At 36.2% G+C, this 22085-nt stretch overlaps 1 protein-coding gene across 3 annotated transcripts; it reads right to left on the bottom strand.

Annotated features, from left to right (window-relative positions):
* Positions 1–1258: 1258 nt before the first annotated feature.
* LOC139148478 (glycine N-acyltransferase-like protein 3) lies at positions 1259–11718 on the bottom strand. 3 transcript variants are annotated; one of them, XM_070719944.1, is made up of 5 exons: positions 11444–11715; positions 9460–9579; positions 6287–6392; positions 5261–5354; positions 1259–4568 (listed from the first exon to the last, which is right to left on the bottom strand). In XM_070719944.1, the coding sequence occupies exons 1-5, from the start codon at positions 11540–11542 to the stop codon at positions 4154–4156; spliced, it is 834 nt and encodes a 277-aa protein (XP_070576045.1). In that variant the 5' UTR covers positions 11543–11715; the 3' UTR covers positions 1259–4153. The 3 variants fall into 3 exon arrangements, with proteins under 3 accessions (XP_070576045.1, XP_070576044.1, XP_070576046.1); XM_070719943.1 differs by having other exon boundaries at positions 5261–5378; positions 11444–11713; XM_070719945.1 differs by lacking the exon at positions 9460–9579 and having other exon boundaries at positions 5261–5378; positions 11444–11718.
* Between the last annotated feature and the right edge of the window lie 10367 nt (positions 11719–22085).

The following is a 22085-nucleotide window of genomic DNA, read 5'->3' as shown; positions in this document are numbered from 1 at the left end:
TTGAAAAATGTGCATTTGAATTGATTCATGATGATACCAGACAAGGGCACCATAAAAATAAACTTCGCACATACAGAGAGTTGAAAAAAGATTTCTCTCTCGAAAGCTACCTTCATGTTATAAAAAACCCAGATCACAGATCAGCCCTGTGCAAGTTACGCATTAGTGCACACATACTACACATAGAAACAGGTAGATATAGAAACCTTGATGTCATAGACAGAGCATGCCCAATTTGCCAAAACAAACAAGTAGAAGATGAGATACATTTTCTTTTTCATTGCAAAGGATACACAGACATTAGACATGATTTTTTCAGTAAACTAAACATTTGTAAAAAACGCATTCAGAGGCACACAAGACCTTGTAAGCATCTTTTCAAGGACAGATAAAGCATCACTATGTGAATTGGGAAAATACATACATACATGTTTTAAACTCAGACAAGACAAAATGAAAAAGGCAAAGTAAACTATTTATGAACCTTTAATATGTTGACCTCATGTATAGATATTTATATTTATATATATATTATATATACTCTTTCATTGTTGTTTTTGCAAAACCTTTATTGTACTTTATGATCAAGATCCCAACTGGGATACGATTTCAATAAAGGCTTACTTTACTTTACTTTACTATAAGGGAGCAGTCATGATTTATGACTTGGGTCAGCAAAGTTCGGGGACACTCAGAAAATCATGAGCTACGAGGGAGAACTGCTAAATCTTCTTAGGATAGAACAGGGGGCAACTAAAATATTTTTGAAGCACAATTTCTTATGGGATTGTTGTAATTAATCCATGACATATTTATTATTGTATAGGTTTACAAGGATTTTCCATGAAGATTACACCAAAAAGATGCATAGATGTACCTGAAGCATAACTATGGTATAGTTGCATTTAAAAATGCAATATGATACCAACTGGAGCTTACTTTTGAGTTCAAGCAAGAAAAGATATCTGTTCCAAGGTGAACTTAGATTGACACTTAATTCAGGTCTGCTTCACATTTTAGATGATAGCATCAAAATTATGCTCCAGCTAGGTGCTTAAAATAAGTTTAAAGCGTACTCATTGAAGAGGGGATAATTCTGGCTTACTTTGCAGCTTTTATAAGGTGTATGATGTTTGAACTTGCACAATTTAGCTTAATGTTTTTAACAATATCTAAGTGTTCTCTGGGTGAAAAACATCAAAAGTATTGATAGATGACCATATCAAAAGTGACCCAATAATCACTCGCAGTAAAATCATTTGAGTCATGAGACATTTTTATTATTTACAACACATTGAGTAAGAACCATTCTGACCCACTATTGTCTACAGTAATTTTCTGATCACCTCATCAAGTCAAAGTTGGCATGATTGGTGTACAAGTATACTACTCATCCTATGAGTGACATTGTAGTGTTAACTGCCAACACTGTCCTGATCCAAAGCATGCATAGAACTTTTCAATGATCCATCTCTCTAACTTCACGAGTATCAATCCCTGTCTCACTTCAAGTGTTGATGCACATAAAACTTTGTCTTTCTCAGAAATCATTGTACAAATTACTACAAGGCTTAACCCTACTCGATTTCAGAAACTGACAGACATTACCTGCCTTCCTTTTCCCCAATGAACAATTTCAAATGTCACATTCCTATCAAAATAATATGAAACAAGACTACCACAAATACTCCCACATACAATGCACACACTCACTGTGTATTTTTTTATTAGAAGTAAGAAATTTAGTTGTGTCATATATTTTCAAGATTCAAAATGTCTTGTACATTTCTTATAAGAATACGATTGGTTTTTAAATGGGTTTTTACTGCAGAGAGAACAACAACAGTTCCAAAAATTACATTTTCGTTTGACCAACTAAATAGATAAAAAGTATTTCATTGTAATTGTGTTTCATAGCTGCAGGGTCATGACTGGTCTCCATTGTTGGTGAGAAACATCCTCCGCAGAAAAACAGATTCTGTCATAGACCTTAAAAAAGTTTAGGTTCTATGATTCTGCGAAGTGTAACATGTCACTCAAGCAATAAATTTTCCCTATATACCCACTTGTAGTGAAAATTACTGCCCTTTCTCTGCAATATGAATATGAAATATGAATGCTACACGAAGCGCCTTTTGGCAATCTGCCTAAAAATCCAAATTTCTTCTAAATCTTCATTGGGTACACCTGGTTTTGGTAGTTTCACTCAGTTGAACATTTTATCCTTGGCAATAAACCACGTCTCTTAAATTGAAAAAGGATCCATCGTGCTCAAAGACATTTTAAAGTTTAGATTGTATTTGTACTACAAATTTTTGATTAAAAAACATTCATAAAGATATCATATCATGTTTTGAAGAGTCCAAGTACCGGTAGTAATTATATAATTTCTCAGAAGATACCGCACTCAAATAATTATAAAAGAAACCACACAGAAATAATCCATACATACTGATATATCTCTACAAGACCTTTACTGTAATTCTAATGCAGATCCTGTAATGAATTTCAAGAAAGCATAACGCTGCATTAATTTACTTACATATAACCTATGAATGTTTAAACTGTGTTTTGTATCAGCGTTAGGTACTTTCTCTGTATTCTGTATCAGCCTTACTTTGTGTGTGTTTTGTATCAGCCTTTCTTACTTTCTCTGTTTTGTAACGGCCTATAATTTTCTCTGTGTTCTGTATCAGCCTTACTCACTTTGCTTTTGCTACCAGCCTTACATACATGTACTTTGTATGTGTTTTATATCAGCCTTTCTTTGGTACTTTCTGTTTTGTATCAGCCTAACGTACTTTCTATGCGTTTAGTATGAGCCATAAGTCTTTCTGTGTTTTTTGTAGCAGCCTTATGTTTTGTACCAGCCTTTCTAACTTTCTGTTTTGTATCAGCCATACATACTTTCTATATCTTTTGTATCAGCCTTACTCACTTTCTCTGTGTTCTGTATCAGCCACGTACGTACTTTCTATTTGTCTGGTGTCAGCATTTAACTCTTTCTATGTTCTTTGTACCAGCCTTACATACTTTCAATGTGTTAATTATCAGCCTTACTTCCAGTTCCTCTCTATTCTGGAGGAGATGGTGTATTTTATCAATTTGGACTTTAAAAAACATCATGAAATCTTATGGTATGGTTTATATTGTGACTGAAATTGATTATACAGTAATAGGGCATTGGTTTCTCCTTTATTATGAGTTCAAAAATATAGAATATTCACATTTCCAGTTAACTGAAACTCCCAATTAACAACTCTGTAGAAGCAGTCATATACGATGAGTTCACTCCTATATTTCACATTTTCAATTTATAGAAAAGAGTTTTTTGTGTAAACCACATGTGAAACTTTGAACATCCAGCAGGATTCAGGACTGAATATTTTCCTCTTGTCACTAGTACACTGAGAGAGTGAGAACACTAGTTTGTGAATCCACTTGTTTTCACTATCTGTCTTATCAATTGCACAAAGTGTATTTTATTTTTGATCATTGGCTTTCGCTGCACCCAAGATCTGCATATTATTTGATGAATGGCAGGTCACATGGTAAAACTGAAACTATTGTATAGGCAGACAACAAGCTTGAGCATAATATTGTTATTTTGACAAAGTATTACATAATGATATTATTATACAACAATGAGTAAAATATAAACATGTTTTACACAGCATCTGTTGAGGAGGAATGTGGATTGTATATTTCAAAGGGAATGATATAGATCAAAAGAAGTCATTTATGACAATGGTGCATTCTACAATAACATACAATGATTGCAATTTATATATGTGTTGAAGGGACACATCCCAAACACCAAAGGACTAAGAATGCCTGACACCAAATGAGGAATTTCTTTCACACCATCCAGAGACTCCCATATGAGATATAAATTCCTATGTGCCACATTCCACCTCATCCCATTGAGGTGAGGAATTCTATTAGTCCTTAGCCCACATTTCAACCTTGAACTTTCAAAATTTGATGGTTCAAACATCTAATGAGTGCCCTGTGAGACACAAATCTGTCAAACCAATGTCCAAAAGTGCCATGTTTTCCCCTGAGGATATCAGTTGATAGTCTATTTGAAATGGTGATTATTCATTTTATCTTGGAAAGGGAGAATCATTGAGGGTATCTGTCTTCTGTCTGTCTATTTAACTGGGTTACATATTAACCATACATGCTGTATACTTGATTTTTTGAAGCCTAGTGATGTCACCATGTGCTGTGATACATCTTTTGTCTGAACATCCTCAACATGAGCCCAAGGGATTTCACCACACTGCAACATCTTCTGTGCAACAAAAGATATGACACTTTTTGCCAAACCTCTGTGCCTGTGCAGTTCAAGAGTATTAACTGATCCAATTGCTCCAAAGTACATCTGAATTGCCCAGGACACCAAGTTTCCTGTCTCTTCACTGTATATTCCTGCACTGAAATGTGTAGCCACTTGAAGTAGGAATCTTTCCCGAAGTCTACCACTACCAAACTTCCACACTTTCATGACTGAATCGATGTCACTTTTCTTGAGAGGAGAAATTCGATATCCATCTGGTAATAAACTGATGAATTAAGAAAGAGAATGTTTGTATTAGCATAATTACTTCCAAAACCCAATTCACAAACACCTGTAACAGTTAACAGAGCATAGCACTTTGATTGTCTGATACAATATGAAAGGTATATGCACATATTTTCCTTGATATGTGCATTACAGCTTAATTACCAAAATTTTACCAGAAAATAGCCATAATTTTTATTATTATTTTACCGGTTCCATGATGCAGTGCCATTAAGGTATACAAATTAAGAGAATGATACTCATATAACTTTTTAACCAAAGGGTATATGCAGGGTATGTTACTCATAGACCCCCTCTACAGTCTGGTTACACCCTGACCTATGTTTTCTTCGCTGATGGATAAAAAATACACAAGGCAATTTGTTACATTGCAAATTTGTGTCATTCTTGTATAACAATCCATTGTACTACACAAAATTAGTATGCTTTTGTTGTTTTGAGTGTTGATATGGTGTGGAATACAGCCATAGCAATGCATTGTGGGATAACAGGGAACAGGTCTATTGGTTTTGTGAAACATTAACAAACACCCTTGAACTAACCATTGACATTGAAATGTTTGCAGGGTCAGACATATTTTAGGATTATATATAACAATTAATGAATTGTAATTTCATTCAACGGCTTAACTTTGATAATATTTACAGTACTGGTGCTGTATTAATTACTGACCCTTTATGTAACTTTTCACCATTTTCACAGATATGAACATCTGCTCTAATTTCTTCTTTCAAGACAGACCCTTTAGGTTTGATTTCGTCAAGCACTGGAAGAAAAGACGACTCAATTCCTGTAAATTGGAAAATATTTGATAAGTAAACACTTGCCATTGTAAGACCTGTGTGTTTTAAAGAATGAACAAAACACTCACATGTATATCAGAATAATTATGAGCTGACTATGCAAGGCAAATCTTTCTTTCCAAGGGATGGCATTTGAAAAGTTTCTTCCAAGGTTCTTCCATGGTAAGTGTGATGTAGAATGGAAAGCATTCTTATCGTTGAGGATTACCTTAATCAAACGCATTGCCTTTTCCTAACAGTTCTAAGAAAGCTACTGCAAAAACTAATGTTTACACCACACCTTTGGAATACCATCAAAGTAGGTATAAGGCTGATACAGAACAATCATTGTACCCTAGCTCTGGCTATTGCAGATACTGGAATTGTGGACATCAGTTTTCAGATTTTCTGAATTCAGCAAGGCAGGAATTTTTTCACATATGCTTTGGCTCTACAAACATGAAATATCCCAAACTTTCTTAGAGTAAGTCCTACCTTGAGAAAACTGTTGAGTGACTGGCATATCCTTGCCATTATGAGGGCACACTGGTTGTAATAATTGAAATTTCCTGAACCTTCTATTTCATAAAACTCACAATACTTCTACCCATACCAGGGACTTTCAAATATGTGGAACACTGATTGCATTTTCATTGAGAATGCCAGTACTTTGGGAAAACTGCTGAGTCATCATTATTTCTGACACGCACTTCATTGTGAAATGAAGTGCTGTCTAATGATACCTTTCTCTAGATGGATCTTTGCAGTCCATTTTCAAGAAAATAACAATATTTCACAGGGTCTTGCACTTTTACATAAAACCTAGTGAGGTTTCCTAAAATTGAGCAAAGCATGGAAGATATATTACTCTAATTAGACAAAAACTGATCAATACCAAGGAAAACTGACTACTTACCTTTAAATGATATAGTTTTCTGCCATTGCAGTACTTTTGTGGAAGATAATACACTTCTTAATTTTTCATTGTCAACAGCATGAAAAATAACATCCATGTTTGCAGACTGCAAATGAGAAATAAAATTGCAAAAACTAAATTTTTATTTTGATGTGCAGGTATGCTTTACAAGTATTAGCAGTATTCATGTTTGCATTTTCTTGGAATAGATTAAAAAAAAAAATTAAACTTTAACAAAACTGCCATGTCACAATTAAATTGTCTTGATGGCATACATCAAAGTCAACTTCAATGGCACCCATTTAAGTTACTTTTCTTGAAATCAATAGAATATTCCATGAACAGAATGAAAAAAATGAATGCAATGGTAAAGTCTAACTGCCCAGTGAAAACTTTTGATCTAAGATTCACCTCAATTTCCTATTTCAAAATTCCAGTACCAGTACAATTAAAAATTCGTGAATTCCAGCATGGTAACAATTAAAAACGAGTGAATTGCTAATAATGAAAAAAAAATGGTGTCAATGACACTGGGCTCCCATTTTGGATCAAAATCCATTGGTATTAATATGAGCTGTCTCCGTATCAAACCAACAGTCTGATATTTTTAGCAGAACCTGGATTATATTAGGTTTTAGATTTGAATCTTTTTAAGGCTCAGTCGAACTACATGTACACGATAGCAGTCTGAAAGGAGCCTATGAAATTTGCATAAAAGTTCGTGTTGTAGAGCCTCGTTTTCGTTACGCTGACCGCCACTGCAGTGAGGGATAAAATACGGCGAAAGGGTGGTCTTTAAATATCGACGTGCAGCAAAACGTACAATAGCTAGAACTATAATTTTTGCTCTCAGTTGTAGCATACATACTAATGAATTGTTTTCCTAGGGTAAACTCACAAGAGTTGAGAAGATTTCATTTAAATCGCTACAAAGTGGGTGGCGAGGTCGACCCGCCAAATGCGGAAGTAAACTTCACCTTTTTCGTAAAAGAGCTCGATAATGACCTTAGAGGTCTTAAGCCAAGTCGAAAATTTCAGAAAATATTCATTTAACTATTATCAATATTTGGTGAAATTTTCATGACCGTGCGACCATGGACATGTATTTGCGGCAGTGTTGAATGTTGGCATGCAGTTACCATATCGCTGTATACGTAGATCTCGAGGGTCTATGAGTATACGAACACCCGTTACGCTACGTACAATCCACGCTGTTTACCGAGACCAAACCACTTGTAGTTCACACGGCGCACGCGTTACACGATTAATCTTTCATTTTTTTCAAAGTTTACTCCTATAATCGGGTCACTGATGTTATATATAAATAGAGTTTTTAATTAATGTCACATTATGACCATCAATACTTTAAAAAAAAAATTATTTTGCTAGTTACATGAGTTATAAAATGTGCCAGTCTAGTTCGAGCACGCACGGTAATGCTAGCAGGGGATGGCCGCAGCGCGCAGCTGTTTACCGGCATCATTCTAGCTGCATCTATATTCACCAATTTCAGATGCTCGTGTGCGGGATACAGGGTAGCCGTATTTATCCACGGAGATTTTTTGCGGTCGATGTTATTTCCTACAGTTTTTGTATGCTTGCTAGCTACTAGAATGCGAAAACGGAAAAAATCACTCATAAACGAAACAGCACTGCTAGTCAATACGACGGGTGTCTACCACTATACTACGTGTACGGCCGCAGACAGTGATAAACGTAGCCCTTCTGTCACCGTTGTTTTTTTTCCATTTGCGCTGTCCACGACTTTACCGAGAAGCCAGCCAGGCAGATTGTGTTGGCCAGTGAGGTAACACAAGCTTGCAGTCTTGCTTCCTCGTCACAATCATTGAAAACATAAACAGAACCGAAAAAATCTGCCAAGTTAGCCGGTGAGGACCGAGAAAGAGCTGAAACTGCGTGTACACTCACGCTGCGCTGCACTGTAGGTCGCCATGTTAGATTTAACACATGAACGTCGCTGCATAGTCAACTTCAACGAGACGTGTTTCAAAAACGGAGGCTTAAGCCACTGAGATTTTTTCAGATCGTATGGACCTACTCAAGATACGTCCCCTCCCTACTTCTCAAGGAAATTTGACTTTGGATATGCTTTTGCGGCAGTGTTTAGTGAACGGCATTTTCGGTCGCTCGAAAACCATGAAAATAAGGCTAACGCAAAAACGAATCGATAAAACCCCACAAAAAATCATCGGCGAACACTAACTAAGAGTACAATTCAGCCGCTAACTGGAAACAGGACGGATGCTAAACGAAGGCTGAGATATCTGCGGATAAAATTCTGGCGAAAAATGCCATAACCGTCACTCACTGGCTAGAGGGCGCTGTTCGAATTTGAACTAAATCCCTAATTATGCATGCAAATGAAGTACCCTCCTTTCAGACTGATAGTTTTGTTATGATTCAGAAAAAACAAACATTAAAATGTCCTAGGAAACACCAAAATTGAAGCTATAAGTAGGGAATTTCTGAGAAGAAATTGTTTAATCAAATTTATAAAAACATGTTTCTGCTAGCTTTGTTTTCATCTACACAAAAAAACAGCTTTGTATCTAACTAGTAAATTCAACTGGCACAACAAAGCAATGGTCATTGGAAGTTGATGATAACTGATTTAAAATTTTTGTCAGAACTGGTTATTGGTGTTATAGGTCCTATGCTGATGATGTGTTCATTTTCAACCTGTTCACAGGTCATAGATGAGGTTTGGTTCAAATGAACATGTGAATTCCAAAATGTATGCAAAAGTGAAATTGAAAGATGGAAGAGTTGACAAATAGAAAACCACAGTATCGTATAAATATGCATCCCTAATCATTGGTGAAGTGTGGTTCATATGAACATTTTAAGATCAACATAATAGTGTGTATGCAAAAGTGAGGTTGGAAAATATACAAGTGGTGCAAGTAGAAAAAATCTGGAACGATAAGTTATCTTAGTTTTGATATGAAAGTTTGTAGGTATCTTAGGCACTAGTAAGTAATTTTTTAAAGCTCTTTGTCAAGGTCAAAAATTATGTACATCCTAGAAAATTTGGTTCCTTTTTAAATTATCATAGTGATAAAACGCAAAAGACCTATGCAGATGTGCATTATTTCAGCTAGTTTTATCAGAAATGTTAATTTGGGTTACTTTTCTTGAAAGCTGTCACTTACCCTCACACCTTCATAAATATTATCTACTACAAGAACAACACACGGATCAGGCCAGGAATCTACATAGACGCACATGATCCACTTTTCACTTTTCTGGTTGGACTTCAGATGACCAATAACCTTGTAACAAATGGACATTGAGCAATTCATACATATAAATGAACAGTATTAAGACTTAAAGTAACGCCATTCAAAAATTGACTATAGAAAAAATTGAATAGAATAGGAAACTGAGGAAAGAATTTCTAGTACAACTGTGTGCTAATCTGGCATAGTTGAAACATAATAGACAATTTAAGAACTGGTTAGAGGAAAATTATGTGAAATACAAAAGGAGACTTGGAAATATTCACTTTAATGTGATGTTAAGTTTTCTTTTTTCTTTTTTTATCAAAGCAGTAGTGAATAAAATTTGCTAAAGAAACAACTGTGTTATTGTTTCCCCAAACGATACAACTGAAAATCAGCTTATTTCTCTACTAACAAAACAAGAGTTATCTTTTAATGAACAACTTGCAGATTACATTTTTACTTTATACAAACAAAGAAATACCTAGTTATATTTATTATTAGCTACTATTATTATACTGTATTACTTTATCTTTATTGGAGAAAAATTTGAACTTATCTTTGTATCACACTTTTATTGCCACAAATGTGATGTAAATCCTATATTTACAAGCAAGCAATAAAATATTATTATTATTATTATTATTATTATTATTATTATAAATATTATTCATCAGCAACCCTACATCCGGTCTTGTTGCAGTTTCGTAGCTCCGCAACTCCCCTTGAAGATTTGAAGATTTTTTGTGTAGGGCACACAAAAAATCTTCAAGGAGAGTTGCGGGGCTACGAAACTGCAGCCAGCACCTGGCCTGGTAACCGGAGAACTCGGCCAGTGGGAGAAGTCGGCCAGGAGAAGTCGGCCACTCGCAACAAAGCAATATGATTGCATACGCATTCTCTTCACAGTTGAATACTTAATCGGCACATGCCAGTTTTAACTTTTTGCTACCATAGTTTTTGTTATTTTGTCGGTTTAAAACATTCAGAAAACAACGCGAAGAGGTCCCACGTCCACCCTGCAAAACATGTACGGTCTGCCTCAGTGTTTCTGAAGATCGCGCGCGCGCGTAAAGGTCAGGCAAACATTATGCCATTTCTTCAGTAAAATTTAGATCGCTTTCGCATACAACTTTGGTGGGACTTCAAAAAAACACTCTTATAGATCATATATTCTAATTGGGTGCATACTCTACTGGCCGAGTTCGCCCACTGGCCGACTTCTCCAACTGGGCGAGCTCGTAAATGGCCGAGTTCTCCCACTGGCCGAGCTCGCAACTGGCCGACTTCTCTTGTATTCGCTGGCGTTGAACTCGCTGCGCATATGCCACAGTGACCAGTTGAAGATCATGAAAACGATTTTCATAAAACTCGGTTTCGTTTTATTTCTACCAGGTAGTAAAAGAGCCGCAAGGACTGTGCACCCACAGGCGCTCCTTAACTGGTTAGTCTGCTAAGTAGATCGATTTTCGGATCGATCTATTGATCCCGTAGTCGATATGCCCGCCACTGCAACCTAAATACTCCACAGGCGCTCCTTAGCTGGTTAGTCTGCTAAGTAGATCGATTTTCGGATCGATCTATTGATCCCGTAGTCGATATGCCCGCCACTGCAACCTAAAGTGAGTATTTAGGTTGCAGTGGCGGGCATATCGACTACGGGATCAATAGATCGATCCGAAAATCGATCTACTTAGCAGACTAACCAGCTAAGGAGCGCCTGTGTAGGTTGCAGTGGCGGGCATATCGACTACGGGATCAATAGATCGATCCGAAAATCGATCTACTTAGCAGACTAACCAGCTAAGGAGCGCCTGTGTGTGCACCTGGATTCTGTGACGTCGTCGATGGCAGTATCAAATAACTCGTAGATCAACTTCAAGAACAAGTTCAACAAACTATGCAGGTAGCCCACCTTTAGCGACCCCGGAAGTTGGTGCATCAGGACTGTGACCAGTTCGGCGTAGCGTTCTCTGGGTACAACCTGCAGAGGCTCCGTTGCGTTAGCTGACATCGTTGTTCGTAAATGATGTGCAAATTCGAAATTTCAGTTCTATTTTTGCACAGCCAAAAGATTCATCAGATTCATTCACTGCGACCTGGCAAGAGTTGGCAAGTGTCTGGCATATTAAATCACTAGTGACCTGGGGAGTCTTCAGCGTTACGGGAACCTTCTAACCTGCCTTTAGCTAGGGAGGCGGTGGGAGGAGGGGTGCCTCGGTGTGAAAAAAAAAAGATTTTGAGATCTCGGCCAATCATCGCATACGATACATCGTATCAGCCACGAATTCAATACATTGTTATATAACTTTGGAGTTTTAACCTGTTTTTGTACAGTTCTTTTTCAATATATATCTATATACAAAAGGTGCTTTAGAAAATAAATAAATCGGTTATGTTACATTGCATCACTCAGTTGCAGTTTTCGGCGCGCCCTTTGCAAATTGAAAGTCTGTTTTGCAAAGTTTATTAGGCCTACATTTCATGGTGAAATTTGCAAATTATACACAAAGAGTGAAAAAAACTGATCCATTATGACTTTCTCAATGGAAACTCTGTATGAAATCGGGAAAACGGTGGGCATAGTGCTGCAAAGTTCTTTAATGAGCTGATGAAAGCTTATAACATGTAATTTTGAGATGGCTTTTTTTTTGTTAGGACTCATTTTAAAGCTCTTGAAGAAATAAAACTTTCACACTCTTACTTTTTCGAAAATCCAAAATTTAATTTTCCTCATTGGGTTAAGACAGGAATGGCGGCCATTTTGAATTTCAAATATCGCAAGATATGTTCGGCAATTTGTTTCGCTAGCTCAAAACTTTGCATGGTAACCCCCGAGTTTTATTGTTGATTTGGTAAGAGAGTAGTTGAAAGTTTCATTCAGGAAAGTTTGAGCAAAAGTTTTAAGTGTTTCACTTTCGAGGTGCATACTTTGTAGTGAAATGCATAAAAAGAATCATCGGAACAAGACATTATTTGAAGAAGGACATCTTGTCAAAATGTTTTAACTGAGTCTGAATCTCAAAAATAGAATTACAGTAAGTATCTCTTAAACTTTGTGCAGGCGCACTTTTAAAAATCTCCAACGTTACTTTTGCTTAAAAAGTACAAAGTCTATTAGTGTCTAAGAATATGCTTGTAACGACCGACTTAAACTGGGAAAATATGATTTGAAATTCTTGTTTTTGTTAATTATGCTGTTTTATCAAAAGAATTTTGAACAAGAGACTTACACTTCTCGTATTTTAAAAAAGTTTTAATCTTACAATAAATATCTAGTTTCTCATTACTTTCTATGGCTTTTCCCCTGAGATCGATAAACTTTGCTTTCAAGGAACATTTTTACTGTCCTAGTAATAAGTGTAGACAATTTACCAATTCTTCACTCTCATTAAGTGTAAGCAATTACAGAATGCAAGGAAATTTTAATGAAGTCTAACAAAGTAGATAGACCTTTCTCATACAATTTGTTTTCAAGTTCCAAAGCTACAGCAAGGAGACTATTATTTTTAAGGCTTTCTAAACGACCCCAATACTTAATCACATCAACCATAATACACAGCAGAAGTGGAAGATGCTCAAGTTCTCCAAAACAGGCATGGTTGAAAGCACTTTTATTGACCCCAAAAATGCAGCTACCACGTATTCAACCACCCCTGGATCAGTTGATATGTTCTAATTGGTCAATAGAAAACACCTATCCTTTCAATGTCAGCCAATCAACTTCACCAACTGAACCTAACCATTGTCAGGTATCAATCAAAATGTTGCAAAAAGTTTAAATTGGGGGGGGGGGGGCGGCCTCCACCCTCCAATTAGCTCGACAGGAATCAAACAGTTGCATGTCGCGCGTGCGTGGAGACCAGCACTGACTCAATATCCACTATCATTGTCCAAGGAGCCTAGTTCACCGTTATTTGCATAAATGAAGTGTTGATCGCGGAACAGCAGGTCCCGTCTTTTTTCATGTTACGAGAATTTTGAGCCACAGTGTAACCTACACTTTACTGCATATTTTTTTTAAAAACTTTTCTTACATTATATTTGCGTTAATTGCGTCAACCGAAAAAAAATAGTATTTTCGAATAAGCTGATACAAATGCAGCTGCTAGGCTCCAGTTGCGGCAGATTTCCGGCTCCGATATACATCATGTCTTTTGAATACCTGGCTTATCATTTATGGAAATCGCTGCAGATTTGCGATAATAACAAGCCTTCTGGAAAGCGGCATGACTTAACACATTTCAAACTTACAGAAGCCGTGTATGGACGCATATGCACAACATATAACCTCGAGAAACCGGCTAAATTGTCCCTCTACCCTGGGCGCAAGACAGCGTTTGTGTTTGGACCCGAAACTGTTACCAACACTGTGTTGTCAAGGAAACCGTACGATGTGCTGTTGCAGCTAGGCTATCTCCCTGAATACATTCACTTAAAGGTATGATTGCGTAGAAGTCTGAGAAGTCATATGATTCGATGCATAAGTGGATCATCACAGGGACCGGGGACTGCCGTACAGTAGTACTGGCAGTACCCGAATTCCAAGCACAGTGAATCAGTGAGTCACTCAGGCCGTTGCGAAGGAAAAAAAATGGAAAGTATGACACAATTTAGCCACCCAGACCGCAGACTTCACACCGCGAATTTCATAGAGTATGACTTGACGATTGAATAAAAGGGTCATCGTCGGTGCTAGTAGATATACCTCTTGTGTATAATGCCTAAGTTTTAAACTGTGTTGCCAATGTCGGCTTAAAACCGTTTCCCTTTATAAAGTAATTGAACACTCAAAGCACCTGTGACACAGAAAGTGGTAATAACACAGAGAGCTCTTCTTCCTTATGTGTGTCTGTCTGTGTTTGTTTGTGTGTCAGTGTTTGTGTTTGTTTATTTATTTTTAATAAAATAACAGCGAAAGCAGTTTGTTCAATATTTGTCAATAAATTGCAGTTTATTTATATATTTATTTATGGTAATATGCACCTCGAAAGTGAAAGACTTAAACTTTTGCTCATATTTTCCTCAGTGAAACTTTGAACCATTCTCTTACCAAAGCAAGAATAAAAATCAGGGGTCACCGTGCAAACTTTGGTACTAGAGAGACAAATAACTTGCGATTTCTCGATATTTGAAATTCAAAATGGCCGCCATCCCTGTGTTAACTCTATGGGAAAAAATAAAATTTTCGATTTTCAAAAAACTAAGACGGTGAAAACTTTTCTTTCGCCAAGAGCTTCAAAATGAGCCCCCACAAGTGGTAGGTCAGAAGAAAATTGATAAAATTTGAAGGCCCGAATTTCTGTCCCCGAGGTGCGTTCTACCTTATTTGTTTATATGTATTTCTGATGGTTAGGGTTAGGGTTAGGCTTAAGTTAGGGTTAGGGTTAGTCACTCCCTCTATAGAGGGAGTGACTAACCATAACCCTAACTTAAGCATAACCCTAACCCTAACCATCGGAAATACATATAAACAAATAAATAAATAAATAAATAAATAAACTGCTCTTTATTGACAAATATAAACAAAACAGCTTTTCACTGTTATTTTATTAAAATAAATAAACAAACACAAACACTTACACTCAAACAAACACAGACAGACACACATAAACAAGGAAGAAGAGCTCCCTGTGGTAATAATGGTAAATGTGGCAATAACAGTAATAATAATAATGTTTGGGCTACTGGTCAGCAACAAGCCATCGCCAATTAGCATGAAACGTAGGATATCATTATTCCTAGACAACATTATTTTTTGATATTAAATAAGTTGAAGTGCCAGTAGGCAGACTTTGTTACCATCACTCATCAGCCCCTGGCATACAGGTCAATATGCAACAAAATGAATCAAGTTCTGCTTTGTACTCACTGAGATGCATGAAAGTAGCTTGAAAATCATGACGCAAGGTGGAAAAATATTTTGGTCCCATACTTGTCAATATCCAACAAGAGCCAAATTATTAGCCCTTATCTCAATGAGGGAACTAATTTTGCATATTAAGTAAATAAGGACTTGAAAATATTTTTTTAATCTTCTCAATAATGACAGAGTCAATGACCATGCAATATATAAATGTCTAGGCAATATGAACAAACCAAGTTGTTCACAGTTTTTTGATGGGTCAACTTTAATGTCAAAGCCTAGCAGGCTACCAGGCCACGTGACCTTTGTTTGTGGTCAGCTGATATAAAATTACTTTACCTGAGTATGACTTATTATGTCCGCAAATTTCTATTCGATTGGAGCATTGATGTTTGAATGGCAGATGAGTTTGAGGGGCGGAAAAAGAAGATAAAAAAGCAGTGTTTTTTCCAGGATGTGGGATTGCGCAAATCCCCCTATCTAATCAAAATCCCCCTTAATTAATCGCAAACGCTTGGACATGTAGCCCATCTTCAATGAGGTCGGAGATAATGATTACACAGAGTATGTATAATAGCATTCCACTTCATGATTACTGTCTATAACGTAACATCACACAATCTGTGGTCACAGTAGAGTGATGCAAGCTTCATATCAGCAGAAGTTTGTTATACAGCTGAAAGATTATCAAAAAGACTGCCTCCAGTTTACAAAATTGTGTTTGAAGTTATATTTAAGTGTGATGATTTGTGTAGGCTTTTAATTTATTCAACACTTAAAGGATGGAAAAAAAGAACGAAACAAGATTGCCTTTTATTTGATATTTGGTCAATACTGTAAACTTAATTTGCTAATACCTTGAAATCTCAAGGGGGCGCTGCACCCAAGTGTGTTTTGCTAAAAAAAATCACTTTTTTGCAAATATTCATTCTAATTAATTTGTTAACCCAAGATTAAAATATTGGTTGGGTTCACCTTTTAGGTTATCAAGCAGTTGTAAGTCGTGTGATACAGAAGTGTTAATTTATGCAAATGTATGGAAAAATCACCCAATTTCCTGGCTTATTTTTCCTCCCAATTTCAAAATTTCTAAAGAATTTAATTCCACTCACTCTGACTGAAACCATTGCGAAAATGAATTAATGGTCATGACCATTAATAGCGCTGATCACAAATGACGTCATGTTTTTCTCTCACAAATATGCATAAATAAATATTTGTCTGCATTTTCTGCATAAACGTTGAAAATAAAACCTGCTAGCGTTACAATGGTTACTAAAAGTCACACTACCGGTAGTTCGTGGTATTTTATGGCTCAGACTGCAAGCTGCAACAACAGCCGCGCATGCAACAACAAAATTTGTCCGAATTTTAGGCAGCGTTGTCTGAAAGTTGCACCCGTGCAGCTATATTTAGTAACAAACCTGAAATCGCGATCAATGCTATTCATTTTCGCAATGGTTTCGTTTATTGTCTCTAAAACCAGGGTGGAATATATGCATGGTCACCCATTCATTCAGCATCTTTCAACATGTCAAACAATATTTAAATAATAACACACGCCAGCAAGGCAACAAATCGTGATCTTGCCCGTGCTAGCGTGTGTTATTAATTTTATTACACCGAACAAACACTTGTTTTCGAAACTTTGCTCAGAATGCAGTCAAGTGTCGATCGAGACTCGCCACAGTGAAACGTTCCATTTGTTGCTCGATCGCACTGCTACATGAAGTTGAATTAACGTCTAAAAACAAAGACAGTTTTGTTCAAGGTTTTCTCGTTTAATGTACTAAACGTCGTCGTGTACTTCAGGTCGAGCTAATTTCTTGTACCTTTTCAAAAGCCATTGCTTTACTGAAAATACCAAGCAAATGTACGCGATGATGTGGTACGTGCAGAAAGGACGCGCGGTATTCCAGAACGTGGTAGCGGGCTATATCACTGCACGCGACAGGGCTATATCAGTGCACGCGACAGGGCTATATCACCTAAGCCATGTTCTATCACTTTTTGTTCTATATCACGTGAGTGAGTCTCAGCCAATCACATTACCTGAATAATACGTGAGGTGTAATAAAAGTAGTATCTAATATCAAACAAAGTTCATGAAAAATGACCGACTTTGTCTCTTTAAGGGTAACCCATTTGATATTCTGGGGGAGGGCTCGGAAGATTTGGGGGATATTAATTTTCTCTAAACTTCAACTTCTTAATACGGTACTCTTAGTCTCTAGCTGTCTGAAAAATGTATAGCCTTTGGATTACTATACCATTTAAAGATGTAACAGCCAACGTGCCCAGAGATATCAAACTCTGAAATTTGCAATATTTTGTACCGCACACAAACAATATCATGAACAGTATATCTCCTGTAGTCTTTGTGTAACTTTCAACAATGTTAGACTGTTTGTAACAAATAGCGAATAGACTAACAAATTGAATTTTGCAGATTTGCATAATTATTAATAATCCTCATGAATTGTTCGTATCTTGTAGGTGTGTAAAGATCATCGATCATTCTGGTTAGTAGTATTCCGTTCCAAAACTTACAAGTCATGCCTGCTACTTGGGATGGTGTGATGGAGTTTATCAAAGTATATTATCCAAGTGCAACAGAATCTGTGCTGAGACATTTACCTGAAATGAAAACTCATAGTGTGGAATTCTATGAAAAGCAGTCTGGGATAAAGTTCATTCAAGCCATTAAAGAACCACCAGATGATACTTTTATGAGCTATCTGAAGTATACAGCCTTAGAAGAACCAAAAGCCTGGCAGACAAGGCTATTCTTGTACTGTGAATTGAAACTTTTTGAACTCTTTGAAGGAGATGGCTTCACTAAATTTGAGGATGGCACAATTGGAGAGAAAGAGTACATCTGTCCAAATGTAGATTTAGATTCCCTTGGGGAGAAAAACTGTATTATCCTGCCAATGAATATTGTTGTACCAGAAGATGTCAAAAGAAAATATGAAGACCAATAGAGTTCTACTGTCGTCTGTATGATGGTTGCATCCTACATGACCTCAGCCACACCAGTCACTCCAGGTACTTTTCATGCAGGATGGTGTGCTGGTGCTATTTTACACAGACACATTTTACACTAATAAAACTGCTATTTTCCTGCTATATTTTCCTATCAATGTTTAGAATTCATAATCTTCCTTCATATATGGAATGGAATGGAGGGATTATATTCAGTATCTATGCAACCACTGCTCATGTGAAAACACCTTGTGAAGTGATAAATTTAATGATGTGTAAGTTACACGCTCATTAAGTTTGGTAGCTGAAGTACAGTAGCTAGGGGTTTAACCAGTCAGGTATTTGCGTTGGACATCTGGTTTTGCCTCCAACACAAATACCCAGGCAAAACCTCAAGCTACTGAACTACAGCTATAAGTTTGGTAAATTACACAGAGAAGAAATGACTTTAATGGGCCATCCTTGTGTCAGTTTTGTGCAAATCAGAAAGTACACTGAAATATATCATTGGCTGATGCAGTCATTATCAATGAAGGGTACATAACGTGAAATATAATGCAATTCAGATAGTTTTTAGCTCATATTTATTTATTTGTATTTACTTATTTACTTATTTATTCATTTCTTCCTTGTAACGGAGTGTGTCATTTGGCCAGTATGCCTTGAAATAATTTACTCAAAACTTCAAGAAAGGTCAAGTCAGGTAATCTGATTGCTTGGTACGATTGCAGTGATTTTTTGGAAAAAAAGCATTGAATAAGAAGTTGCAAGGAAAGTCAATCCATACATTGAAAAGTCTGAATCCTAACTATTCCTGAAAAAAAATCAAACTCTCTCATTTATCAGTTCTTGTTAGGAGAGCTTATTTATGTCCACATAGATAGTTTCACTGTCATTGACAACAGTTCATTGTTCAAAGGTTTTACCAAGTTTTAATACCAAACACATCATCTTCCAAGCATGACCACTGAAAATATATCTTGCAAGCATGATCCATGATGATTTTTAGCTACTATAGACTATAGTCTATAGAAGATATTGGGATGGGTATCCGCCTGGCGTCCGTCGTCAGTCTGTATGTATGTATGTATGTATGTATGTATGTCTGTTTGTGAGTCCGTCCACTCAAGTATCTTGAGAACCACAGTACTTACAGTTTTGATGTTTTTTGGGTAGATGCAAAATGTGACTATGAGAAACTATTTTTATTTTTTGATATTGTTGAAAATATGCAAATTAGCACAATAAGGGCGTTTTTGGTAAAAAATCTTCTTCATAACCACTGGTCAGACAGCTTTGATATTTGGTATTCAGGTCCGTAGGGATAACCCAACTTAGATTTGTTCAAATTATGATGAAATATACAAATTTGTATTTTTAAGGGATTCTTTTGTCATTTTTGGTCGAAAATTTATTCCATCTGACAGTTTTGATATTTGGTATACAGGTTCCTAGGGATGATCAAAATATGATATATTCAAATTATGATGAAATATACAATTTTGTATTTTGGGGGCAATTTTTGCCATTTATGGTCAAAAAAATTATTTCTCAAAAAGTACTTGTCCGATGGCTTTGATATTTGGCATACAGGTTCCTACAGATGAACTAAATATGATACATTGGAATTATGATGAAAGGTGCAATTTTTTATTTTTGGTGCAATTTTTGCCATTTTTGGTTAAAAAGATTTGTTTCTCAAAAACTACTTGTCTGCTCTTTTTTATATTTGGTATACAGGTTCTTAGGGGTTGTCTTACTGTGATGTATTTAAATTTGATGAAATCTTCAATTTTTGTATTTTTGGGTCAATTTTTGCCATTTTTGGTCAAAATGTGTGTTTATACTTATTTGGTATCTATGTCTATAGTAGCTTCAGGGACATTGACCCTATGTTTTGATTTTAGGGAAAGAGTTGCCCTTCGAAATATTACAACCTCATACAGTTTTTATTCTTATTTAACATCAGACTTGGCCTGTTTTGTTCCTGTAAATTATTTCATCAAAATTAAATATTGTCCATATCATCGGTTTTTTTAGAAGCAGTATCGTTGTGGAACAATGTGCTAGTGGCACCTGTGTCTAAATGCAATAATGATGTGTGTGTCTGAAAATGAACAATGCAATAATGGCGCCTGTGTCTGAAAATGAATGGTGCAATAATGACATGAGTGTCTGAAAATGAACGATGCAATGATGGGGCCTTTGTCTGAAAATGAACGATGGAATAATGGCGCGTGTGTCTGAAAATGAAAGATGGAATAATGACATGTGTGTCTGAAAATAACCAATGCAATAATGGTGCCTGTGTCTGAAAATGAACAATGCAATAATGGCGCCTGTGTCTGAAAATGAAAGATGGAATAATGACATGTGTGTCTGAAAATAACCAATGCATTAATGGTGCCTGTGTCTGAAAATGAACGATGCAATAATGGCACCTCTGTCTGAAAATGAGTGTCTGAAAATGAACGATGCAATGATGGGGCGTGTGTCTGAAAATGAACGATGCAATAATGGCATGTGTGTCTGAAAATGAATGATGCAATAATGGGGCCTGTGTCTGAACATGAACGGTGCAATAATGGTGCCTGTATCTGAAAATGAACGATGCAATAATGGCACCTGTGTCTGAAAATGAACAATGCAATAATGCTGCCTATGGATAAACAAACTTTTCAGGTATTACTCTACTAAATATTGACACTTATTCCGTCCACAACAAGATCAATGCACTACACTTTCTCTCAATGGTCAATGATTGTATGGAACATTCTTATTTTAGCAAGTTTCTGAAACATTGTGTGTTATATATTTTCAATGTATTTATTTTTTATTTTATTTAACCAAGTTATCTCTTTATATTTAGAATGTTTTATGTCATATGTACTGGTATGGTATGTGACGCACATTGTTAATGTATACTACCGGTAGTACTCTGTGATCTTTCATTATAAACTTCCCATAGCTGTCATTTACTGATCACACTCGGGGTTTTATCGCTAACCGACTACTGGTCTTGTGCTCTATTTGTTTGACTGATGTATACTTTCAATGAAAGCTGTAAATTGGTATTAGTTTTGTTTAACTTTTGTCCACCCATAAGCTTCAGTGGAAATCTATGCATTCCAAAAATAAAGCCCACAAGTAAACAACACAATAACACAGGAATTCTATACCCTTTCAGTTGAATATATCAGAAATAAATTTTGGACTGCAGCAACATTTACACCATGAATAATGTAACATATCTACTCATTTTTGTCCAACCTTTATTTTGTAAGTACCATCTTTTTATTTTTTGTGTGCTGCTGTCTGTCATAAGATTAGCGTATTCTACAGATTTCTTTCATTTGTATGTAAAGTGTCTGTGAATTACTTTTTTTACTCTTTGTATTGAAAGTAAAGGTTATATATTACTATTCTTATTGAAGTAATACAAAGAATGAAAGATTTTGTATATATACTTGTAGGTTAGATTTTTGTTATTATGATTATGTCAACTTATATATGTCATTAAATATGGATGATGAACTCCGAATCCACATATCAATTAAATTTGTCAAGCAAATACAAAGACTGTCACTGGCTACACCTTCAATGGCTCAGATGTAGAGACTCTACATGGCCACAATTTTGCTGAAAAAGATTTTAGGACACTGAGAAAAATCCATGTTTTGTTTGAGTGGCTTTAAGCTGTTGAATA

This window comes from Ptychodera flava, chromosome 13, assembly GCF_041260155.1.
Source record: "Ptychodera flava strain L36383 chromosome 13, AS_Pfla_20210202, whole genome shotgun sequence".
In the NCBI taxonomy this organism is placed as follows: Eukaryota; Metazoa; Hemichordata; class Enteropneusta; family Ptychoderidae; genus Ptychodera; species Ptychodera flava.
The sequence above is the reverse complement of the archived record's forward strand: the minus strand, read 5'-3'. Positions and strand labels throughout refer to the sequence as shown.